A 22,039-nucleotide genomic window follows, 5' to 3' on the forward strand; every position below is an offset into this window, starting at 1 on the left:
AGCCATTGATTTTGTTTACTTGATCTGCAATGTGTAGCAATAATTACTAGTTTAATGTTATCATGAGTTCTAATGATAATCAATTATTATTACATATCGGTACCGTTACTGTTTACTGAAATCATGAATGAATGTTTTCTGAAGATCATCAATCATTTCTAGGCACTGGATTTTGTTACTTGAAGAGAATCTATCTGATCAGAAACAGATTTAAAAACACTGTTAAACTATGAAATAAATGAACTCAGTAGGGGTGGGATTATATAAGCTTGCTTCTTCCCACTCCTTTTCAAGCAATAAATCAAACTCTACTTATACCTCAGTTAATGATCACTGTATTTAATTAAGCATATATGATTGAAGGGACGTTTTTGTTTTGTTTTCTGTCTTTTTAATCTATGCATTTCATAATTTTTGTAATGAGTTTGATAAATATGTGTAAATTCTTTATTGCTTTGACTACAATGCTTGAAATAAATCAATAAAATCAAATCAAAATCAAACCTCTAGCTCTACTGACTTTTAGATTTGCCATTGTTCATTGTTTTTCCTGAACTTTCTGTTTGTCTCATTCTGATAAAAACATGATTAAAAATTGTACAAATTGTACAATATCAACGTAGAAGAATATAATTTAAAAGTGCTATATTGTGTCCTTTGTGCAACAAATAGCATGTGTATATTTACATCGTCACTCAAGAATGGAAAGAAAGCACTGTCCCTGTAGAACAATGTTGGTCAATATCAAGTAAAAAATCATTGGTCTAAATCTTGCGTGGCAGTGCAGTCGGTGTGTCCTTAGAACCATAACTTATATTGGATCTTTTTATTTTTAGATCTTTTCTCTTTCTGTGTTTTGATATTGGAAGAATCAGCCATGCTTTTATGTCATTCTCTCTTTATTGACATACACATAGCTGCATTCAGAGGTAAGTCAGAAATCAATGCCAGCGCTAAAAACAGTACTGCAGCTGTGGGTTACTCAAAGACATAAGATCATGTAACTCTAGTCTTTTTTGATGGGACAGCAGTCAGCTTTAGAATTGAATTTGAGATGTTTGAAATTATCTTTATATCACTCCATGATGCAGCAGGCTAATCAAGTTCTTTTTGTCTTCCATGAGCATTTGTACACCTTTTTGTCATTGTTATAAAAATTGAATAACAAAGATTTACCCTGAGATGTTTCCACTGCTGACCTGTGGTCTTTTGAAGAGGGTTTTGTGCCTGTTGAGTCACTATCAGGTGAGTACTCACAAGACATTTAAGTAAATTACACCTTTAGACTTCAATTTTTCTAAGAAAAAGAAAACAGACGTATGCACTATAATGATTCACTAAACTAAAAGTTGATTAATTCAACTGGATGCCAAAGGAGGAAGTGCTTCTTCTGCCAAGCATTTTCCTTTCTTCAAACACGCTGCCATTAAATGTACTTTAATACTTTCCAAGTACTCACATTAGGAATTCATTTTACCAACCATTTTCTTTTAAACTGCTTAATAATATATCTAATAGTCATTTTAGTCACGATTATACAGTAGTAACCCATTGTATTCAATGTATATGACTTTGCAACGGATGTGATAAATATGCCTTTGAAAGCCAAAAAAATATGCCTCACAAGTTCCTAAAGTAGATCCTCACTTTAGGAATTTTTCATCTATGTAGATGAAAAGGAGGAAGTGCGCAGTTTTGGGAAAAGTAAATATTGTTATAACTTTTATTTAAAAAATTAATTCAAAAATAAATAAACAAACAAATAAATAAATTACTAATTAAAAAAATTAGATTTCATTTGTAATAAGCTGGCTTTAAATTGTGATTGTTTTCACAAAGGTACTTGTGAGGACTGCGCCCTTTTGTTAGATTTTTACTTATGTATTTTTGGTTTTTGTCATATTTTCTGTGTTCCCCTGCCACAGTATCACCTGGTTTTTCTTTACTAATTACCCACAGCTGTCTTCATTAAACCATTCATGTTTAGTGTACATAAGGGTGTATTCAGACTGGACATATCTGGTCAACTTTAAGTGAACTAGAGTTTGTTTCCCCCAATAATCTAGAACACATGTTCTGTCTTAAAACACCCAAGCGGACCCTGGTCCGGGACAAGTAACCTCTCTCTGACCCATATTTTGAGGTGGTCTCGGTTCGTTTCCAATTGGACTGAGCTTCAGTCTGCTCTGAGATTCCTTATTCTGAATACAATCTGTCCTTGGAGCGGAATAACTGAACCAAAATGGCCACCGTAGCCAACGTAAACAGGGTAGGAATGTAGCAACGGATAAGCTGCGGACAAATGTAAAGCAACAATTTTCGTGTTATCAAACAGAAAAAAGGCTCCAACTGTTTATTTGTTAGAACATTTATTTTAACCCAGCTAAAAATGCTTCTTACACGCTTTTCTGTGTCTCGTTACACAGCACGCGCACAGGACTGCTATGTCATCATCCTAAAAGCTACCTTAGTTTCCTTAACAGGATTCTCTTAAAAACAATGCCTTTAAACCACAACGATGACACACAGCAACTCATTGAAATCTGGTCGGACGAATGCAGGCTCATAAAACAACTTTTAACGTGACACACATTGCTTCACACACTGGTTTCCCAAAAATCTATTTGTCATAAACACTTATCAGTGTACTTTCATACCTGACATCTCCTAATCACGACTGCAGTTACTAGTGTCCTCTCAGTTAAAGCACACACGCCACGACTCCTTGCCAGTACCCGCCTTGCAGTATGCCTCTGCGGTGCCAAAGTAACAAGTACAAAGTGTTATTTATACCAGACGTTCAAAACTAGTAATCAAAACAAAAAGTTTTAATAAGTTAGCTGCAGCACATCCGTCTTTGTCTTGTTGCTTTGACCCACCCTCATAGTTCCTGGCCATTGACTGAAGAGATATTTAGTCACATGGTTTTGTTTACAAGCTTTGGTCCGTAACAGAATGGTCCACTTGATGCCAGTCTGAATACAGACCAAATGCAAGACTCGATTCTGAACAAATTAAGTGGACTCGATCCAAAACCAAAGATATTTCTAGCCTGAAAACTGTTCAACCTATCTGCCTTTCAGGTCTCCTGCTTTGTCATATTTTTGTTTCTAAGGTTTTTCATGCTCAAGTTTATTCAATAAGCTTTTAAGTTTCTGCCATCAAGTCTTCTCTTTCAGCACTGTTTCCCACAAATTTGTGATTAAAAGAAAATCTTTATTTAAGCGCTTCTAAACCTATTTTGAAAAATTCCCAGCATATCTTGAGAAAAACTGAGGTAAAGAGACAAAGTAAAAACAAACAATAAAAAAAAGTTAAAGGACTATAGCAAGAATAATTATTGTTCCATGTTGGAAAATTGAAAATCAATTTTAGCTTCTTATTGTCTCAAAAACTTCTCAATTTGCTTTTCTATCTTTGTTATTTCTGATTCTTTTTTTAGGTCAATCATGCAGTACACTTCAAAGCAAGATGGAAGCAGACAGAACATGCAAATTTATACAACATGGGACTTGAGAACAAAAACATAATATTTGAAATATTTCACGTACAAAAGATCCAAAGCAATGACTTATAAAATAAAACCCTTAAACGTTGAAGTGAAAGCATGTATGTATGTATATATATATATATATATATATATATATATATATATATATATATATATATATATATATATATATATATATATATATATATATATATATATACATACATATATATATATATATATATATACATACATATATATATATATATATATATATATATATATATATATATATACATACATACATACATACATACATGCATGCATACATACATACATACATACATACATACATACATACATACATACATACATACATACATACATACATACATACATACATACATATATATATATATATATATATATATATATATACATACATATATATATATATATATATGTATTTATATATTATATATATATATATGTATTTATATATATATATATATATATATATATATATATGTATTTATATATATATATATATATATATGTATATATATATATATATATATATATATATATATATATATATATATATATATATATATATATATATATTTTTGTGTATAACTCATGGGACTTGCAGACTTTGACTAGGTGTAAAAGTGCATGCCTCTATGATTAGAAAAAAATTGTCTAAGTTTTACTTCCAGTGGATCTTATATTGTTTGCAAAGAGGAAATCTTTGCTCTCTAAGATAAACATCAAGCCCAGTCTGAAGTTTGTCAGAGTAAATGTTGACAAATGTTGCAGCAGCACCACCTTATCAAGTCACTAGGGCTTGAGGAAAGTATTAAACTATATATCAAAAATGTAGGTGAAAGCAGAACTGGACCACCCAATAGACAGTGATCCAAGATATAACAGTAACTCAACCAAGGACTGAATAAAATCTAAGAAATGGAGAATCCTAGAATGGCTGAACCATAGGGCAGACCTTGCATTTGTGCACCCGTGCTGCAGGTTTTTGGTTGTCCGGGCCTGCGAAGGGTTGAAGAAAGAGGTGGTTCATCATAAAAGGAGCGCAGTAGTGTCTTAAGGCTCGTACAACCACCTCAAAAGTCGTGGTGAAATTGGAACGTGCAGTTGTTGTGCGTGTGGTAAGGATATTGTGATGTATTTGTGAAGGTCATGTAAGTCACAGGCAGTGATGACACACAGGTGAGGCCGGAGTCGGTGCCCTTACACCAAACTAATTTTTAGTAACTTGCGAGTACCGGCCCCTTACTTGCTGCAAGCAAATGCCTCATACATGGGATGTGCATGGGATATGTAAGTGGGATTCCCACACCAAATTGATTGCCTATCACAGAGACTGCCCTTATTACTTGAACCGCACTCAAGGGCCTTTAAACAGTCCAGACGAAGACAAAGACAAACCTGAGTCTGATCCTAATTTACCCTTAGAAGTTAAAGTCCCATTGGCTTTCATGCACCTAAGTGTATGAAACTTGTTTTTCCACACTCAGGAACTATTTGGTGGTTTAACCCTCCAATCCAAATATTTAGTGCTGAGCTTGTTGGGTATTACTCTGCCTTGATTTGTACACACGACTTTCCAGTCTTAGGGCTGGAAGTTACTTTACCCTAGTTTTTACATGAACATTTTTATTCTGTGGGGTCACAAAGCAGTCCACAACCTTGCTATTTTACGTGGGCCACATTTGTGTTCAGGTTTGCATATCTTTAAACCAAAAGGGCAGATGTGACTTAGACTTTGACTTCAATCACATAATGTTGGGTAGTGCCAGGCTACCCAACCTTGGTTCTCGAGATCTGCAGAAGCACCCTTTCTGTTTTACAGTTCTCTCTGTATCTGCTTTCTGCTTATTAACTTACTCAGGTGGCTCATCATTCTTATAGACTGACCATACCTGATCCAGGTAATCAGCAGCAAGAAGTGCAGATCGTTGCTCTTTCCATATTTGCTCACAGCAACTAGAACCTGGTCCTCAGGCTCACTGTCCCCTGGCTCTGTCTGGGGCCTCTGTTGGTCGGCTGTGTCTGCCTTCCTAGTCGGTCGGCTGTGTCTGCCTTTCTAGTCGGTTGATCGGTTTCCCCCATTTTGTCCTCGGTAGGGGTGGCGGGCAGGTTGCACAGGTGTACAGTGCGGGCTGGCCATGGGTTGTCCCAGCCTGCCTCTGGGGTTGGGGGCTCAGGACTCCCTTTAGCAGTGGCGTACCTCTCGTCCAGGTGCTGGCGTAGGTCTTGAGCGGTCGGGGCATTGGGTATAGGCCCGGAGCGCCTTGGGGTGGGTACCTGCCCAGGCGGGGGCTCTGGCTCGGCTCGCCTTTTTTTCTTCCTACTCCTCGGCCGGGGGGCTGCGGGGTCTTGGCCTCCGGCTCCGTCTCCATGGTGGAGGTCAGGTGCGCGAGAGGGTGGGTACTCCCGGGTCTTTGTCCGACGGTGGGGCTCTTGGATGCCTGGATGTGCCGGGTTCCTATGCTGCCTACCCTTAGCTCTGGGGTTGGGGGTGCCGGGCCTCCTGCCTTTGCTGGAGCATTCAGTATGATCAATGCACACTCTAAGAAGCACGCATTCATTCAACCCATTCAAGTGCTTATTCACTTTTGCACAAATATGGGCAAGGGTATTGTTTTTACACCCCTCTTCGAGAATATTGGTAACGCGAATCTTGTGTGTATCTGTCTGTCTGCATAGGTCTTGTCATTATTGTATGAATATACTTAAAACCAGTGAATAGTTATGTGCAGACGAATTGATGATGTATGAACTAAGTTATGCAATTTACTTATGACACTCTTATGTTTTGACTTTGTATTATCGACTGCCCCCCCATATCCCCCATTCTAACCCCTTATCCCCCAGCCTCAAATACAAAGGGGTTTATACAAATGTACACTCTGTTTGTCTAAAGATCCATAAGTTCCTGTTCTAAGAGGTCTTCAACTCTAATCTGCCTGCTCAGCTGTTGGACAGGACAAGTTAAATAAAATAAAAAAAGAAGTGCAGATGGAGCTGGAAAACCAGCAGAGTAGCAGATCTTGAGGACCAGGGTTGGGCAACCCAAATGTAGCATGACCTGGTATAGGTTGTAATGACATAAAACCAGTCACAGATCAAATGATAAAAATCTATATTGAGGACTTTCTAAGCAAAAACAGAGACCAAGAGTTGGCAACAAGTAGCATCTTACTTAGCCATTTCAGCCAAAAGGGACAACAACAGTGTTTAGATGTTTGAGTTTTCTATATTATCTTCAACAAGGATATGCATTTGTGTGGAATTACATTAAATGTATATAAACAGTATTTTTTTCCTCAATTTTATAGATTTTGTTTCATTTTGAAAACAAAAATCATTATGAAAACATCAATTATTTGATGGACTTGTGGCATGAATCTCCAATAGTTATCTAACCAGAAAAATTTGTCAGATACAGTGAGTGGCTTTGTAAACAAACTGGTGGTATCTCATGATTTACGCCCAGCAGTTCCTGGACGTGAACAAAATAAAAGCTGCCATTACAGCTCCATGCGAATTTTCAGCTCCACACAGATGCACCTCTGCCACAGTTCAGTGACAAATTGTTGACGCTTTAGGTGAAACCTAAAAACGTGTGGTTGCACCCACAGAGTCATCAGTCCTGTGGTGTGGAGTTTGGCCTGTTTGATCTTTCTAAACATCTCGTTAAATGTGTGTTTTTCAGGTGCCTGGCCCTGTGGTTGCCAGATAATTCCATGATTGCCTGTCTTGTGCCAACAGCGTCTTTGTCTAACTTTTGCTCTAATGAAAAAAATAAATAAATAAAACATGGTTGGACCTGGTCAAAGAAGTTACGTTCTGATGGGTGTCTAATTTACTCAGCTCTCTTTGAACACTTTACTTTCCTTTCCTATTGTCCCATCATACATGTCTTTTGCAAGAATGTCCTCTTTAAATTATGGACACAAACCAACGTACTTCCTATACCAACTAGATAAAGTAAAAAATGTAATAATCTTGGTTTCCATTAAACCAGCAGTGTGATCCAAAAAGTGAGCCCGGCGATTGATTGTTTTAACATAGGGTGCGATGAACATTTATATATTTTTTGTATCAAACATTCATGCATAAGCCATAAAGCCATTTTAGACAAAGTAATTGACTTAGAAAGGTATATGGTTTTGTTACCACTAGTATTAGGCCAGTCATGGGTGTGTCCTCACCTCTGGGCTGAACATTTTCCACCTCCTCCCCTGTCCTGCTTAGTCCTCAAATCCTCTCAGGACCCACAGCTGACCTGTCACATCTTCACAGTCTCAATATATATCTCAGTTACAATGTTATAAAAAGTTACATCATCATCTCGCCTCACACACAAAGAGCAGTTTTAGATGCAGTCACCTGTTGTGATACAACAAAGCTTCGCATTCAAACTAAATGAACAAAATGATACGAGAGAAAAAGTTGTGTTCCATCACATAGCTGAATCTGAATACTCTGGAACTCATTTTGCTCATAAAAATGTTTCATAAGTTGCACTTCACAATTAATTTTTCAGTGGCTCAGGTGGTTGAGCGGGTCGTCCAATGATTGAAGGGTTGGCGGTTCGATCCCCGCTCCCACCAGCCAAAAAATGTCGTGTCCTTGGGCAAGACACTTCACCCTCCTTGCCTCCAGTGTGGCTCCACTGGTGTGTGCATGTGTATGAATGTCCCGGTGATGGTCAGAGGGGCCGTAGGCGCGAACTGGCAGCCACGCCTCTGTCAGTCTGCCCCCAGGGCAGCTGTGGCTACAACCGTAGCTTACCATCACCAAGTATGAATGAGGAGTGAATGAATAATGGACACAATGTAAGCGCTTTGGGTGTCTTGAAAAGCGCAGATAAATCCAATCCATTATTATTATTATTATTATTATTATAAAAAAAGCATATGCACAAAGCACTGATGAGGCAACTTGTTTTCACATGGAAGTTTTTAGGGTTTGCAACAACTGAGAGCTACTGAAAAGAAGTCCATTCTGCAGTTACTGCAACATGTCGTGGCTTTCTGCAAGTATTTGTTTATTTCTTAATATGAAAAATCACTTTTTAAAGTAATTGAAAAAGACCCAACCGGTATGCAAGCATTTGTATTTAGAGTGAATGTTGAACCAAGTGTTTAATGCCTATGAAGTTAAGGATTCAGAAACTCGTTTGTTTGTTGAGCACATGCTGGTCAGTCTCAGATAGAGGAAAATATTTAGTTGATGCTGCAATAATAGATCCCAATGGGAGCTCATACAAGCTAAATGAAATCAGGCCTAAAGAATGGAAACACAACTTGCAAACAGAGCAGAAGAAGCAACATTGACACATAGCAGTATGTTCATTTTACAAAACAGCACATTTTACACAACATTTTTAAAATGTTTGAAACTCTACATCCAATAGCAACAAGATTAAATTACCAAAAAGATGAGATGCACTTCCATTTGTGTCACAGTTTGGTTTAAATAACAGGAGATCCATTGCATGCCTGTCAAAATGAGATTCAACCTCTCAACAGAGAATAAACTGCTGAAAATAAGAAAGAAAAGCCAAGGGAGGAGATGAGGCTCTTTTCTCAAGCCATGGCAACTTTATCTTTCAGGTGAACACCAAATACTTGTTTGATTTCTTTTGGATTTTATTACTTTATTGTGAAATGTTAGCACTTAGCTCTGTGGGTGGGTTTTAAAGCATTGCTTCCTATTGGGAGATAATATGTAAGTCAGCGGTTCTCAAATTGTAATGATAGAGTACCAAAATGTAATCCCTTCTTGACTATCTCCCATGGAGAGTCAATGACACAACTGACAAAGCTATTACTTTTGACAAATGTCTCTGGCAAATTCACACCAGGACACTCGAGCAAAAATAATAAGCCACTTTTTTTTGTAATACCAAAACTTCTATCAACTTTCTCTTTGATTTAATTTTCCATTTAAATATGTCACAACAATGCTTGTCTTTTTTCCAAAAAACTCAAACTTAAAGTCAACAACTCACAGCTCTCCGCAGATATATCACTTGCAACCATGAAATAATACATGATGTGTGAAACATCAGTCAAAGAGTGTGCTAATATTTTACAGGTCTGTGGAAGCTCACTACTTGTTTAAGACATAAATTATATCTTGTTGTCAAAATGCCATTTTTGTGTCCAGTCACAGTTCAGTTTCATGTAACATCATCTTCACAAAGTTCTCACATATGAGATTTTGTGATTCCAATAAACGTAGTTGAATAAATTGGTCTGCACTCTACATCTAAAATAAAATAAAGTAAAAAAACTGTAGGTGGTATAGTTTGAGTTATTTTTCATTAATTGGACTGTCAAGACAGTTGAGGCAATATCCAAAAACAGTTCTAAGACATTGAAGAGGCTACACAAGGGGATGTAGAAACTTCAAAATCAAATTGATAAGAAACGCAATGAAAAGTTTCTGTACTAAACTTTGTAACAGGTTAAGCGATGAGCTCAATATCCTTAAATTCAAGAAGATCGATATTGAAAATTTTCTTTTACTATATGGAGGAGAAAGGACCCAAAGGTGTGAACTCGAATGTTGTGAAAAATGTGTGTTTTCTGATGATAATCAACGAGTATTTCCTATCTGTTACATATGTGATACATGCTAATGTTTAGCAAAAAGATGTAGAAGTGCTTTTTGATTAAAAACCTGTTCATTTTCTCGATTTGACCACAAATTTGTAGTGATAATCACTGGATAAATCTGATGAAGTGTTCTGAGGAAAACCAATACATTTTCCATTTTGTCACGAAATAATCTGCACTTGATCTGATAAGAACTGACTGTAGAACTATATGAAAGGAAGTAACTCCGTAGGGGTGGGATTACATCTATTTCAAACTCTACTTGACTTTATTGGTAATCAATATATTTATTGAATCTAATGTGACAGCATGTACTGTAGATTTCTGAAAAATATCTATGATTATAAGTAATTTCACTGGGAAAATGTGGCTTCATCTTCATTTATTTCTAACCAGTTTATTACATTATATCTGCAATGAGTTTGCTATATCTTTGTTTTGTAATTTTTGTATTATAGTCTTTCATTATTTTAATATGAAATTATGAAAAGATGCAAAAAATAAATAAAACATATATCAGTTCAAATCATTGGCAAAAATCACATAGCACCAGCTCTTTGCTTTGTTCTCCTTGTACGTGATGAGCCTGCTGAATGAAGATCCCATGTAGCCTTTTTGGGTTAAATCCTATCAGAAAAAGGCCCCGCCACCAGGCCTGTGAACACCAATCCCAACCCCATGCCTGCTTCCTGTGTGAATTCAATGTGACTTCAGCCTGAGCAACATGGCAGATCTTCTTTTTAGTTTAGCTAGGAGTTGTTTCCTTTAGGGGACCCAACCAGGGGCGCTTGTTCCAGCAATTATATGACCTAGGATCACTTTACTTCTCAAGCCCTCCACTGTAATAAGATGATGATTATTATAAATCCACAATATTGTTGGTCTATCTAGGGCTAACGCTTTAAAGGACATAATCATAAGACACACAATAGATTGAATTTAAGATTCTTTATTACTGATGATATACAAAAAAAAGGAGGAAGGGAAACGGACCATGGTTGGGCCAAAGAAATGAAATATATAAAACAAACCCAGACTTAACTTTTCAGTCACTAAAACAAAACAAGAAATCACAAGTCTCCCTAACTTCTTCTGTAAAAAATGTGTTCAAAACATACAAACCAACCAACTTTTCTAGTGTTTATGATAGTAAAAAAGACTATGTGTATTGTACAGGATACAATGTCTAACCTGTCCACAAACCGCCCACACACTCCAGCACACGGGAGACTTTCTGCTGCTCACAGACATTAACACAACTGAAAGGCGGATTATGAAGGGGGGTTTCTCAGTATCTCTCCAGGAGCTTCATAGTATAAGGCTGTCGGGTCAGATTGGTCAGCTTGTCAGGCCTCCACCATGTGTCTTTAGTTATTTCATCTGGGAAGAACACGTAGATGAGATAGAGAGACAGAAAACAGGGATTCATACTGTAAGAACTCTGCATGAATTGCATCTGCATCAGGCATACAAGCAACCACTTCTAACCTCTCTCCTTTAACCACCACTGATCGCGCGTTGAAAGTCAAACCAGTTAAACTCTGACCAATCAGGAACTCGGATTTGGTAGTGACAAATGAGTACCATCCTTTTTAATTCATGGAAGTACCGACCGTTTGAAAAGTGATCATGAAGGAGAAATTACTCATTGTGGTTTGTTAAAATAACTTTTTTTTTAATGTTCTCTCAATCTTAATTTTTACTTGATGTTACATATACCAGGGCACTGTTAACCATGGGAATAGAAGGCATTCAACTTCTAAAATGAATTCAATGTGATCCAGACAAGAAGACAGAAAAAAGCCACCATTGCTGCTCAATTAATGTACTGTGTGATATTTACCAGCAAAGTGTGTTTCTCCCATCTCTCTGATTAGAGAGAGCTTAATCTGCATCCGGACAGTGAGTTGTGTGAGCACATGCAATGTTGTTCAAGTACCGCAAGACAAACAAAGTTATACTTTGAAGACTTGTCTGTGGTAATTGACTGTGCATTTCACAGTAAAGCTGTCTCTGCAGCACCAGTCCACAGCTACAGCCACCTTTCACCTCTCCACAGGAAATGATTGATTGTCTTTTCCCACTGAGTCCAGATGGCCACATTCTACATTTGGAATATGGCCTTGTCAGTTGGAGTGCATCACTCTTGAAATGTGAAATAAGTAAAGGGTCACTGAAGCATCAGAGGTGCTCTACATTAGGTTGGTTTAGACTTCAATTCAGTGGGATTTTACATCATTGCATGTTCATACCGCAACATTAAAAATATGACATACCTTTATAAATATTACTGTCATTCATGATCACAATGATTCACAATGAAGGTTAAAATGTGTCATATGATGATGCCTAAAAATTAAAGAACAGGTAAATCTTTAATAATTTTTTTGTGTTTTTTAAATCATAGCACTTTGAGTAAGATTTTTTGATAATTGCATCTATTAGATATTTTTTCTTCAACTGGTTTACTTTTTACCCATTTCTCCTGAGTGTATTTTTGCAATGTCTAATGCTACATCTGCTGCTCTGTATGATTGTCTGTAGGCAAACTTTGAATCGTTGTCTTTGGAAAATGTCAGATATTATTCCAGTTTTTTTTAAAGCTTAAAGCACTGAGATTGTTGTTTCTTTCTTGTATCTCTTCTTAGACAAATAGATTTACGTCTGTATTGTTTTAATAGCTCGCAGGGATGCTTAATATAATTCAACATAAGAAAAATATTGTAAATGTGTACATATACATTTTTTTTCTGTAACCAGGAATGTTTAGTTGCGTTTTTGTTTGTTTTTTATATCACTAGCTGTAACTAGAAAAACAAAACAAAAAGACCATTAAAAATGTGAAAAAACGTATTCATCTAGAAACTGTAGTGTTTTATTTTGCCACAACCAAACACTATTTTAAACACATACATAATATTTGTCTGAGTGAGGACGTCATATCAGATCCAACTATTTCCAGCTCTTTAACTGCTAGGGAAATGAAAACCAGGAAAGCAGCTTATCTTGCTCCACTACTTTAAATGCAAATGAGCCCATGATGGCTAAATAAACTACTTAGCAGCATAATGGATGCCAACATGCTGCACTCTGTGCTGACCTCGTCATCTTATTACAAAGACTTAAACTTTACATGAAGATCAAAGGTACTGCTTTGAATAGGTTTAAGTCATGTCAGCTAAATTCATGTTTGAGAATTCTGACAATTCACTTTATTTTTTTGCAGTCCAGAGATATGACAGCTTTTGTACTCCACAGAGAGACATAAGCCTCATCAGCCAGATGGCATGCTTCTTCAACAAGTTTCCAATAGTTACCTACAGGAATGTATTGGTTTAAAGGGAAACTAGTGAATAAAACCTGTTTCCTTCATTTAAACTTATATATATGTAACATGAGTAACAAATGTAGCATTTATTTTTATACTTTACGTACTTCATGTCTTAATTTTATTTCATTTTGTCCTGCATGAGTTAAAGGAAATGTATATCTTTTTTGTTAGATTTAGAAATTATAATATTTGTATTTAAATTGTTGGTACTTAAAGTTGTAAACCGTGTAAATCTTCTGTTTGTTGTCAACTGTCTGAATGCTGAGAGGAGGTCACAAGCTGTTTTTTTTTTCTTTATTAGAAGAAAAGTAATTTAGGACCGGAAAACATTTTATCATTTTTTTAATAGTAATAATATGCACACTTGAAAAAATAAATATTTTCCCCCAAAAATGTGACTTTTACTACTACAGTATAAGGTATTTAATGAGAACATGTAAATAATGGATGCTTTAGTCACATATAGAATATTTTTTTAGACAGTTTAAGTGCGGCTTGACCCACGTTCTTGTTTGACCGCATTGATAGAACTTAAAAATAAGCAAAATCAGACATAAATGAATAAGATATGTCATAACAGTCCCCTTTCCTCCCCTCTTTATTGGTCTCCTTGCCCCCTCTTGACATTATGAGCTTTTGCCAGACAACTGCAAGGACATATGCAAATGGCTGTGGCTGACAGCAGATAAGTCTCCGGCACCACCACTGGCACTGACAGATGCTTGAGACAGACACACACGACAGAACATTTTGTTTCATGGAGGCAAAGCTTTAGGCATTAGCACTAAGATTTGCTGGCAATTAACTAGCTAACAAGGTTTGGACAACATGACTGTGAAGTGAGCAGGCTGGAACTGTGACGTATGAACTGTCAAAAATCATGTTTGACCATGCAAAACTGGAAGCCAATGCAGATCGATAGGCAAATATTTAAAAGGAAGTCAAATAAGTTGACTGTCAACTTATTCAGGGATGTTTTATCTAGATACGCCAAAATAATATTTCACCTAAAAATGTCAAATTTTAATCACAATTTTAATGAAATGGTAATTTTAACAGATATAATTACAGTTGCTTTCATGTAGTGTGTCGTGTTTTGTTTTTCCCCTCAGTATTTGTTTTGGTCTTTTTTCTCTTATCAGCATGCATAATAGCCTCAAATGCATCGTACTACACCCCAGTTATTTGCATGTTATTTTATGCCCTTTCAGAAAATTGTGATGATTCCACATTTTCTTCAGATAATTATATTTCATTGAGTGAAAAAAAGGAGTTGTGACGCATTGAGAATATTGTGGGTCTAAATGTGCATATGTATGTGTCAAGAGAAAGGGGTCTCTTTTATCTTATATGCCTCCTTGCAGAGTTTTCTACCTTTTAACAGTCGCTTCCAAGCAGCAAGACTAAATAAGAACCTTACCTTGCATTTACTGTTCTTTATGCATCTTTCTTTTAAACTTTTTCTTTCTCTTTCTTCCCCCTGTGAAAGTGCATCGAATTAGGGCATTCTCTTGATTCTCAAAAAGAAAAATTTTATGTTTGAATCTTAAGTTCTGAAATGCCACAGAGGGATTGAAGTTTGTACGTTTCATTGTGGAACCATATACTGACTTTTCAAGAGTTTGAGAATAAGCCGGAACCCTTTCATATGTGCGAAAAGAACAGTTTAAGGTCAAATTTAGTTATGGGGACTTTCCACCAAGGGGGATTTGTTTTTGCACTATTTTGAAACTTGCATTTTTTTTTTTCTGAAATGCTCAGACCCACAGTGATCTTAGAAGATCCAACTTGCTTTATGTAATCCACACACTCTCTAGAAGAATAAAAAAATAACATGGCCTTATTACCCCTGTAATAGGTGTGAGAACAACAAAATAATATTAAAACCAAAAAATATTTGGTAACATTTTGGAATGCCAGGTGTGTTTTAGCCTAATTTTAATAGATTTTATTTAAAAAGTTTAATAATGTTTCAGAGGCCATATATTTTTTCAACTTTCATGAAAGTTGGCTCAAATTTACATAGCCAATTTTCCAACCAGTCCTCCTAAGTTAATGCATTCATTCACTTTCCATCTTTTTTTTATTTATTTTCTTCTTTTGCGGGGTCGATGGGTTTTGCTAGAGCACTTCCCAGCCTTTTACTGGGCAGAAGGTGAAGTACCAGTCCATCACTGCGTCAGATATAAACATGAATTCACATAAACTCCAACACATTCAAAAGGGTAATTTAGTATTAGCAATTATGATTATGCATTTACACATAAATTTAAACTTGTTTTAAACTGACATTCGGTCTGTTAAGGCAGTGTGTTTAGCAACTGCTCAGACCATGGCTTAACAATTGATGCATTGATTACGAAATATAGTATTTTGTGTGTTTCTGTCCAAGGAAAAAAAAAGATGTTTACACATTCCCATTAGAAGAACAAGATTTTAAAATGTCTTATAACAAAAAAAAATAAGTCAATACATTTTTGCTTGTATGCACTTTTTTTTCATGAATTAAACAAGTAAAAAATATGCCTAATTATTGTTGTATATGCTTCTATGTAGTTGAGGAATGGAAATAGGTTAGTTGCCCTCATCCATATTAATCTAAAGAATTACAAAGAAAAGAAAATTACGAAGAAATTTTAATGGTGTTTCTTGTGAAGACCATCCTCTCTCTAGGGTTAGGAAAGCTTAGTCTCAATAGTTTCAATAGGACTTGATCATATACAAAACAATAAAATGACTGTCCTCTCCACCTATCTAAATATTTGCCTGTTGAAAACTGCATGCCTGCTGTGACTTGTGTTACAAACGTGAGCTGTCAACTTTTGCAAATGCATTTTTTGCAAAAATATGTAGTCACGCTGTCCATTAATTTTTACTATGATGTGTTACATTAGACACAACTCTGTTAAAAAAGAGTTTTATCATGAGGCTTTAATAGTCTGAATTTGCATGGAGAACTTTCTAATCTCAATCTCAATATAAGAGTTTAAACTGAATTGTCATTTAAGGCAGGTGTGTTATGATTTTGGGGATATTTTTTGGCACGTGTTGGTCCAATTTGTGCCAACATGGTTCAAATGCCACATCCTTCTTTAGGATTGTTTTTGATCGTGTGCATCTAGTTTCTACTGTCGTGTGCAAAACCTCTGATGACTACTTTAGCAGCACCATTTCACAAAGGCTAAATCAGTTAAAACTGATTTCGTTAAAATTGTATCTGCAAAGTGAGGTGTTCTGCAGGCGGCTAGGATTAGGGTTATCAACCAGGTTACTAATAGCTTCCTTGATTGAACTTGGACATGGCCTAGATTTGTTGTTATATACTTTTATAAAAATTGTCATCGTTGGTGCTGCACGGTGGTATAGTGGTAGGAACTCTTGTCTCATAGGGAGAAGGCCCTTATTTGAATCCCTGGCTGAACACCAGTTTGGATGTTCACCTCCTAATGCATGTATAGGTTCTCTCCATGCACTCCAGCTTCGACTCAAGGTTCAAAACTGTTGGTTTAGCTCAAATTGTGACTTAGAGTGTGTAGTTGTGTGGCCCTGCAGCAGACCAGTGACCTGTCCAGGGTGTACCCCGCCTTCGCCCAGCCCCGTGACCCCGAAAGGTATTCAGTGGGTTTAGAAGATGGATGGATGGATGGTCAATTCTTCACAAGTGAGTGAATGTGTCCTGACAAACAAATTCAACACTCAAAAAAAAACATACTTTTTGAATATTTGACAGAATAGGAATAGTATAACATGTGGTTATTATGTTGTGACAAATTTCAATTGATAGCTAGACTTACTTTACGAACAGGGCTGTTCTTGGGTTAAAACCATGTATCACTGTCAGACTGGATCAAGAGTGAACAGCATATATCCAGCAGTCATATCCTTGACAATATAACACCATGCTGCAAAAGTGACAGACAGACCGCTCTCTAAGAATCTTCTGCTTGAGCCTAGGGAATGAGAATGTGCTAAACACAGAGAAAACCAATCTAGTTTTCATAATCATTCCTGGGATTTTCTTCAGGCTCCAAATGCAGGAGTGACATTAAGCCCTATAGCAGGAAGATTGGCCTATAGTTAGATTTGCACCCTATCACACCCCCCTAACCCACCCCACTGCTCCGTTTCACTCAGTCTTTGCTATCATAGCTCTGACACACACACAGCCCAGCTACCCTCACCGAAAACCTTAAGTGTACAAACAACTGACAGAAAGAACATTGAAATTAACATACTGAACCAGAAATCCGCATTCACATGTTGTCACACACACGCACATCTGCACACAGGACCCCCCCCCCCCCCCACACACACACACACACAATATTTAAAGCTCATTTAAAGCTCAATTTTAATGCCCGTATAGTTAAACACAATGCAAAAAAAATATATATATCAACGCAAGAGGCTTAGCCCTTGCACTTCCAATCCAATGGGTCTGACTTTTACATAAAAAAGTCCTGTTTCGCCTTAAAATAGTTTTTTTTTTTTTTTTCCCCAGCATTTAAAATTTCAAATGCAGTTTCAACAATGAATGTATATCCAGCAATTAACCCCCTGAGTCTGGTAGAGATGATTCAATTCAGTTACATTACAGTTGCACACAAAATAATCTAGCCACAGGGGTTGAATCTAGCCACAGGGGTTGCAAGCCAGTTGCCTCTGTGCCGGTCCCAAGCCCGGATAAATAGAGAGGGTAGCGTCAGGAAGGGCATCCGGCGTAAAAATTGCCAAAATAACCATGCGAATCATCCACAACACTTTAGACATACCGGATCGGTCGAGGCCCGGGTTAACAACGACCGCCACCGATGCTGTTAACCTACAGGGTGTCGGTGGAAATTTGACTACTGTTGGTCGAAGAAAGAGGGGAGGCAGAAGGGTCCGTGGCCAGAGAGAGAAGGGAAAAGGCAGGAACATAGGTTTGAGAATAGGGACTCTTAACGTTGGCACAATGACAGGGAAAGGCAGAGAGCTGGCAGACATGATGGAGAGAAGGAAGGTAGATGTACTGTGTGTGCAGGAGACAAGGTGGAAGGGCAGCAAGGCACGTAGTATTGGAGGAGGATACAAACTGTTCTATCATGGTGTTGATAGGAAGAGAAACGGGGTAGGAGTGATTCTGAAGGGGGAGTTTGTAAACAGTGTTCTAGAGGTGAAAAGAGTCTCAGACAGGATGATGAGCTTAAAGTTAGAAATCGAAGGGGTGATGGTGAATGTAGTCAGTGGGTATGCGCCACAGGTTGGCTGTGAGTTAGAAGTGAAGGAGAGATTCTGGAGTGAGTTGGATGAGGTCATACAGAGTTTCCCCAGAGGAGAGAGAGTTGTTATTGGAGCAGACTTTAATGGGCATGTTGGTGAGGGCAATAGAGGTGATGAGGAGGTGATGGGCAGGTTTGGTGTGAAGGAAAGGAATCTGGAGGGACAGATGGTGGTGGACTTTGCGAAGAGGATGGAAATGGCTGTAGTCAACACTTACTTCCAGAAGAGAGAGGAACATAGAGTGACATACAGAAGTGGAGGTAGGAGTACTCAGGTGGACTACATCCTATGTAGACGAGGTCATTTGAGAGAGGTTATTGACTGCAAAGTGGTGGTAGGAGAGAGTGTAGCCAGACAGCACCGCATGGTGGTGTGTAAGATGACTCTGGAGGTCAGGAAGAAGAAGATAGGGAAAACAGAAAAGAAGACCAAGTGGTGGAAGCTACAGAATGAAGAAACTTGTGAGGAATTTAGGCAGAAGTTGAGACAGGGTCTGGGTGGTCAGGATGAGCTTCCAGATGACTGGGAAACTACAGCAGAAATTATCAGGGAAACAGGTAGGAAGGTGCTAGGTGTGTCATCTGGAAAGAGGAAAGACGGTAAAGAGACTTGGTGGTGGAATGAGGAAGTACAGGAATGCGTCCAGAGGAAGAGGTTGGCTAAAAAGAAGTGGGATGTAGAAAGGACTGAGGAAGGTAGACAGGAGTACAAGGAAGCGCAGCGTAGAGTGAAGAGAGAGGTGGCAAAGGCCAAACAGAAAGCTTACGATGAGCTATATGACAGGTTAGACACAAAGGAAGGAGAGAAGGACTTGTACAGGCTAGCCAGACAGAGAGACAGAGATGGGAAGGACGTGCAACAGATAAGGGTGATTAAGGACAGAGATGGAAAGGTGCTAACAACCCAGGAGAGTGTACAGAAAAGATGGAAGGAGTATTTTGAGGAGCTGATGAACGTGGAAAATGACAGGGAAAGAAGGGAGGAAGATGTGGTTGTTGTGGAGCAGGAAGTAGCAGAGATTGGAAAGGATGAGGTTAGGAAAGCTCTGAAAAGGATGAAGAGCGGAAAGGCCGTTGGTCCTGATGACGTTCCTGTGGAGGTATGGAAGTGCTTAGGAGAGACAGCAGTGGAATTTCTAACAAGGTTGTTCAATAGGATTTTAGAGAGTGAGAAGATGCCTGAGGAATGGAGGAGAAGCGTTCTGGTTCCGATCTTTAAGAACAAGGGTGACACGCAGAACTGCAGCAACTATAGAGGAATAAAGTTGATGAGCCACACAATGAAGCTGTGGGAAAGAGTAGTGGAAGCCAGGCTTAGGAAGAAGGTGGAGATCTGTGAGCAGCAGTATGGTTTCATGCCCCGTAAGAGCACCACTGATGCCATTTTTGCTTTGAGAATGTTGATGGAAAAGTACAGAGAAGGTCAGAAGGAGCTGCATTGTGTGTTCGTAGATTTAGAGAAGGCGTATGACAGGGTGCCGAGGGAGGAGCTGTGGTACTGTATGAGGTCGTCTGGAGTGGCAGAGAAGTATGTCAGAGTAGTTCAGGACATGTATGAGAGAAGTATGACGGTGGTGAGATGTGCTGTAGGTCAGACAGAGGAGTTCAAGGTGGAGGTGGGACTACACCAAGGATCAGCTTTGAGTCCTTTTTTGTTTGCTATGCTGATGGACAGGCTGACAGACGAGGTAAGACAGGAATCTCCCTGGACAATGATGTTTGCGGATGACATTGTAATTTGCAGTGAGAGTAGAGAGCAGGTGGAGGAACAGCTAGAGAGGTGGAGGTTTGCTCTGGAAAGAAGAGGCATGAAGGTCAGTCGTAGTAAGACAGAATACATGTGTCTGAACGAGAGGGATCAAGGTAGAAGCGTTAGGTTACAGGGGGCTGAGGTGAAGAAGGTGCAGGAGTTTAAGTACTTGGGGTCAACAGTTCAGTGTGATGGGGAGTGTGGAAAAGAGGTGAAGAGGCGAGTGCAGGCAGGTTGGAGCGGTTGGAGGAAAGTGTCAGGAGTGTTGTGTGACAGAAGAGTGCCAGCAAGACTCAAAGGAAAGGTGTACAAGACAGTGGTGAGACCAGCTCTGCTCTATGGGTTAGAGACGGTAGCAGTGAGACAGAGACAAGAGGCTGAGATGGAGGTAGCGGAGATGAAGATGTTGAGGTTCTCCTTAGGAGTGACCAGGTTAGACAGGATAAGGAACGAGTACATCAGAGGGACGGCTCATGTTGCCTGTGTTAGCGACAAAGTCAGAGAAGCCAGACTGAGATGGTTTGGACATGTTCAGAGGAGGGATAGTGGATATATTGGTAGAAGGATGTTGGAGATGGAGCTGCCTGGCAGGAGGGCAAGAGGACGGCCAAAGAGGAGATACATGGATGTCTTAACAGAGGACATGAAGTTGGCTAATGTTAGGGTAGAAGATGTCCATGATAGAGTGAGGTGGAAAAGGATGATTCGCTGTGGCGACCCCTGATGGGAAAAGCCGAAAGAGAAAGAAGACAGTTGCACACAAAATGTCTTTCCTACATGGGCCTTAAGAGACAACCATGTTGCAGCATGTCAGAGGATTTTCTTTTTCTCACTGTGCATTTTAGCATTTCCTCCATTCTTTGTTTAAATGTACATTTCGCTTTTGTCTTTGTTTTGTGTAAATCAAAGGCTTGATGCATTCAGCTTTCAGTATGTAATGAAGGAAAATGAGCAACAGAGAGAGCCTATAACTTGTTTTTCTAGCATGTGTCACAGCATAATGCTCTCTGTTCTGGCACAGAAAATGCCTGCTGCTACCAAGTAAGAAAATTGTATTTTTGCCTCTTGGACTGTTCACTAAGGGTGTGTAGGCACACATATCTAGTACACTTACTGCAGCATGAACTGCCATTGTAAAGAACTTAAAATAGGTGATGTGGCTCAGAAGACACATCTGTTTTTTGAAAGTGCTGAACTAAAGTCAGTTAGATATGTAATCATTATTTGATCAAAATAATAAATTTAGACAGTCTTGCAGAATCTGGTCATCTCAATGTCTAAAAGAGGATGTTATAATTCTTTAAGGAACTATACCACATTAGTGACTTCATCATTCTAATATAAATCACTATAAGTCAAGAAGGTCAACGCAGTGTTTCTTATAGCACTGAAAAAAAAATAAGTGCCAAACTTTACACTGCAAGTCCTAAAAAATGATTATACTTTTTTCATGCATTTTTGGAGGGTTTTCCTGCTATGGTCAAACAATATCATCACTTCTAACTTTCACAGTCACACTCCTGCCCACCACAGTGACAGCAGCGTCACTTCTGCCCA

At 38.2% G+C, this 22,039-nt stretch overlaps 1 protein-coding gene across 1 annotated transcript in view; it reads left to right on the forward strand.

Moving 5' to 3' along the window:
• Positions 1-21,228, forward strand: part of LOC144990956 (uncharacterized) — a 29,646-nt gene extending 8,418 nt beyond the window's left edge. Inside the window, exon 2 of the mRNA XM_078944360.1 lies at positions 18,394-21,228. Within this exon, the coding sequence (XP_078800486.1) occupies positions 18,426-21,206 (2,781 nt within the window). The 5' untranslated portion in view covers positions 18,394-18,425 and the 3' untranslated portion in view covers positions 21,207-21,228. The remainder of the gene's footprint in view (positions 1-18,393) is intronic.
• Positions 21,229-22,039: the final 811 nt, after the last annotated feature.

This window comes from Oryzias latipes, chromosome 3 (genome assembly GCF_053564925.1).
Source record: "Oryzias latipes strain Hd-rR chromosome 3, Olatipes_Hd-rR_3.1".
NCBI classification, from domain to species: domain Eukaryota; kingdom Metazoa; phylum Chordata; class Actinopteri; order Beloniformes; family Adrianichthyidae; genus Oryzias; species Oryzias latipes.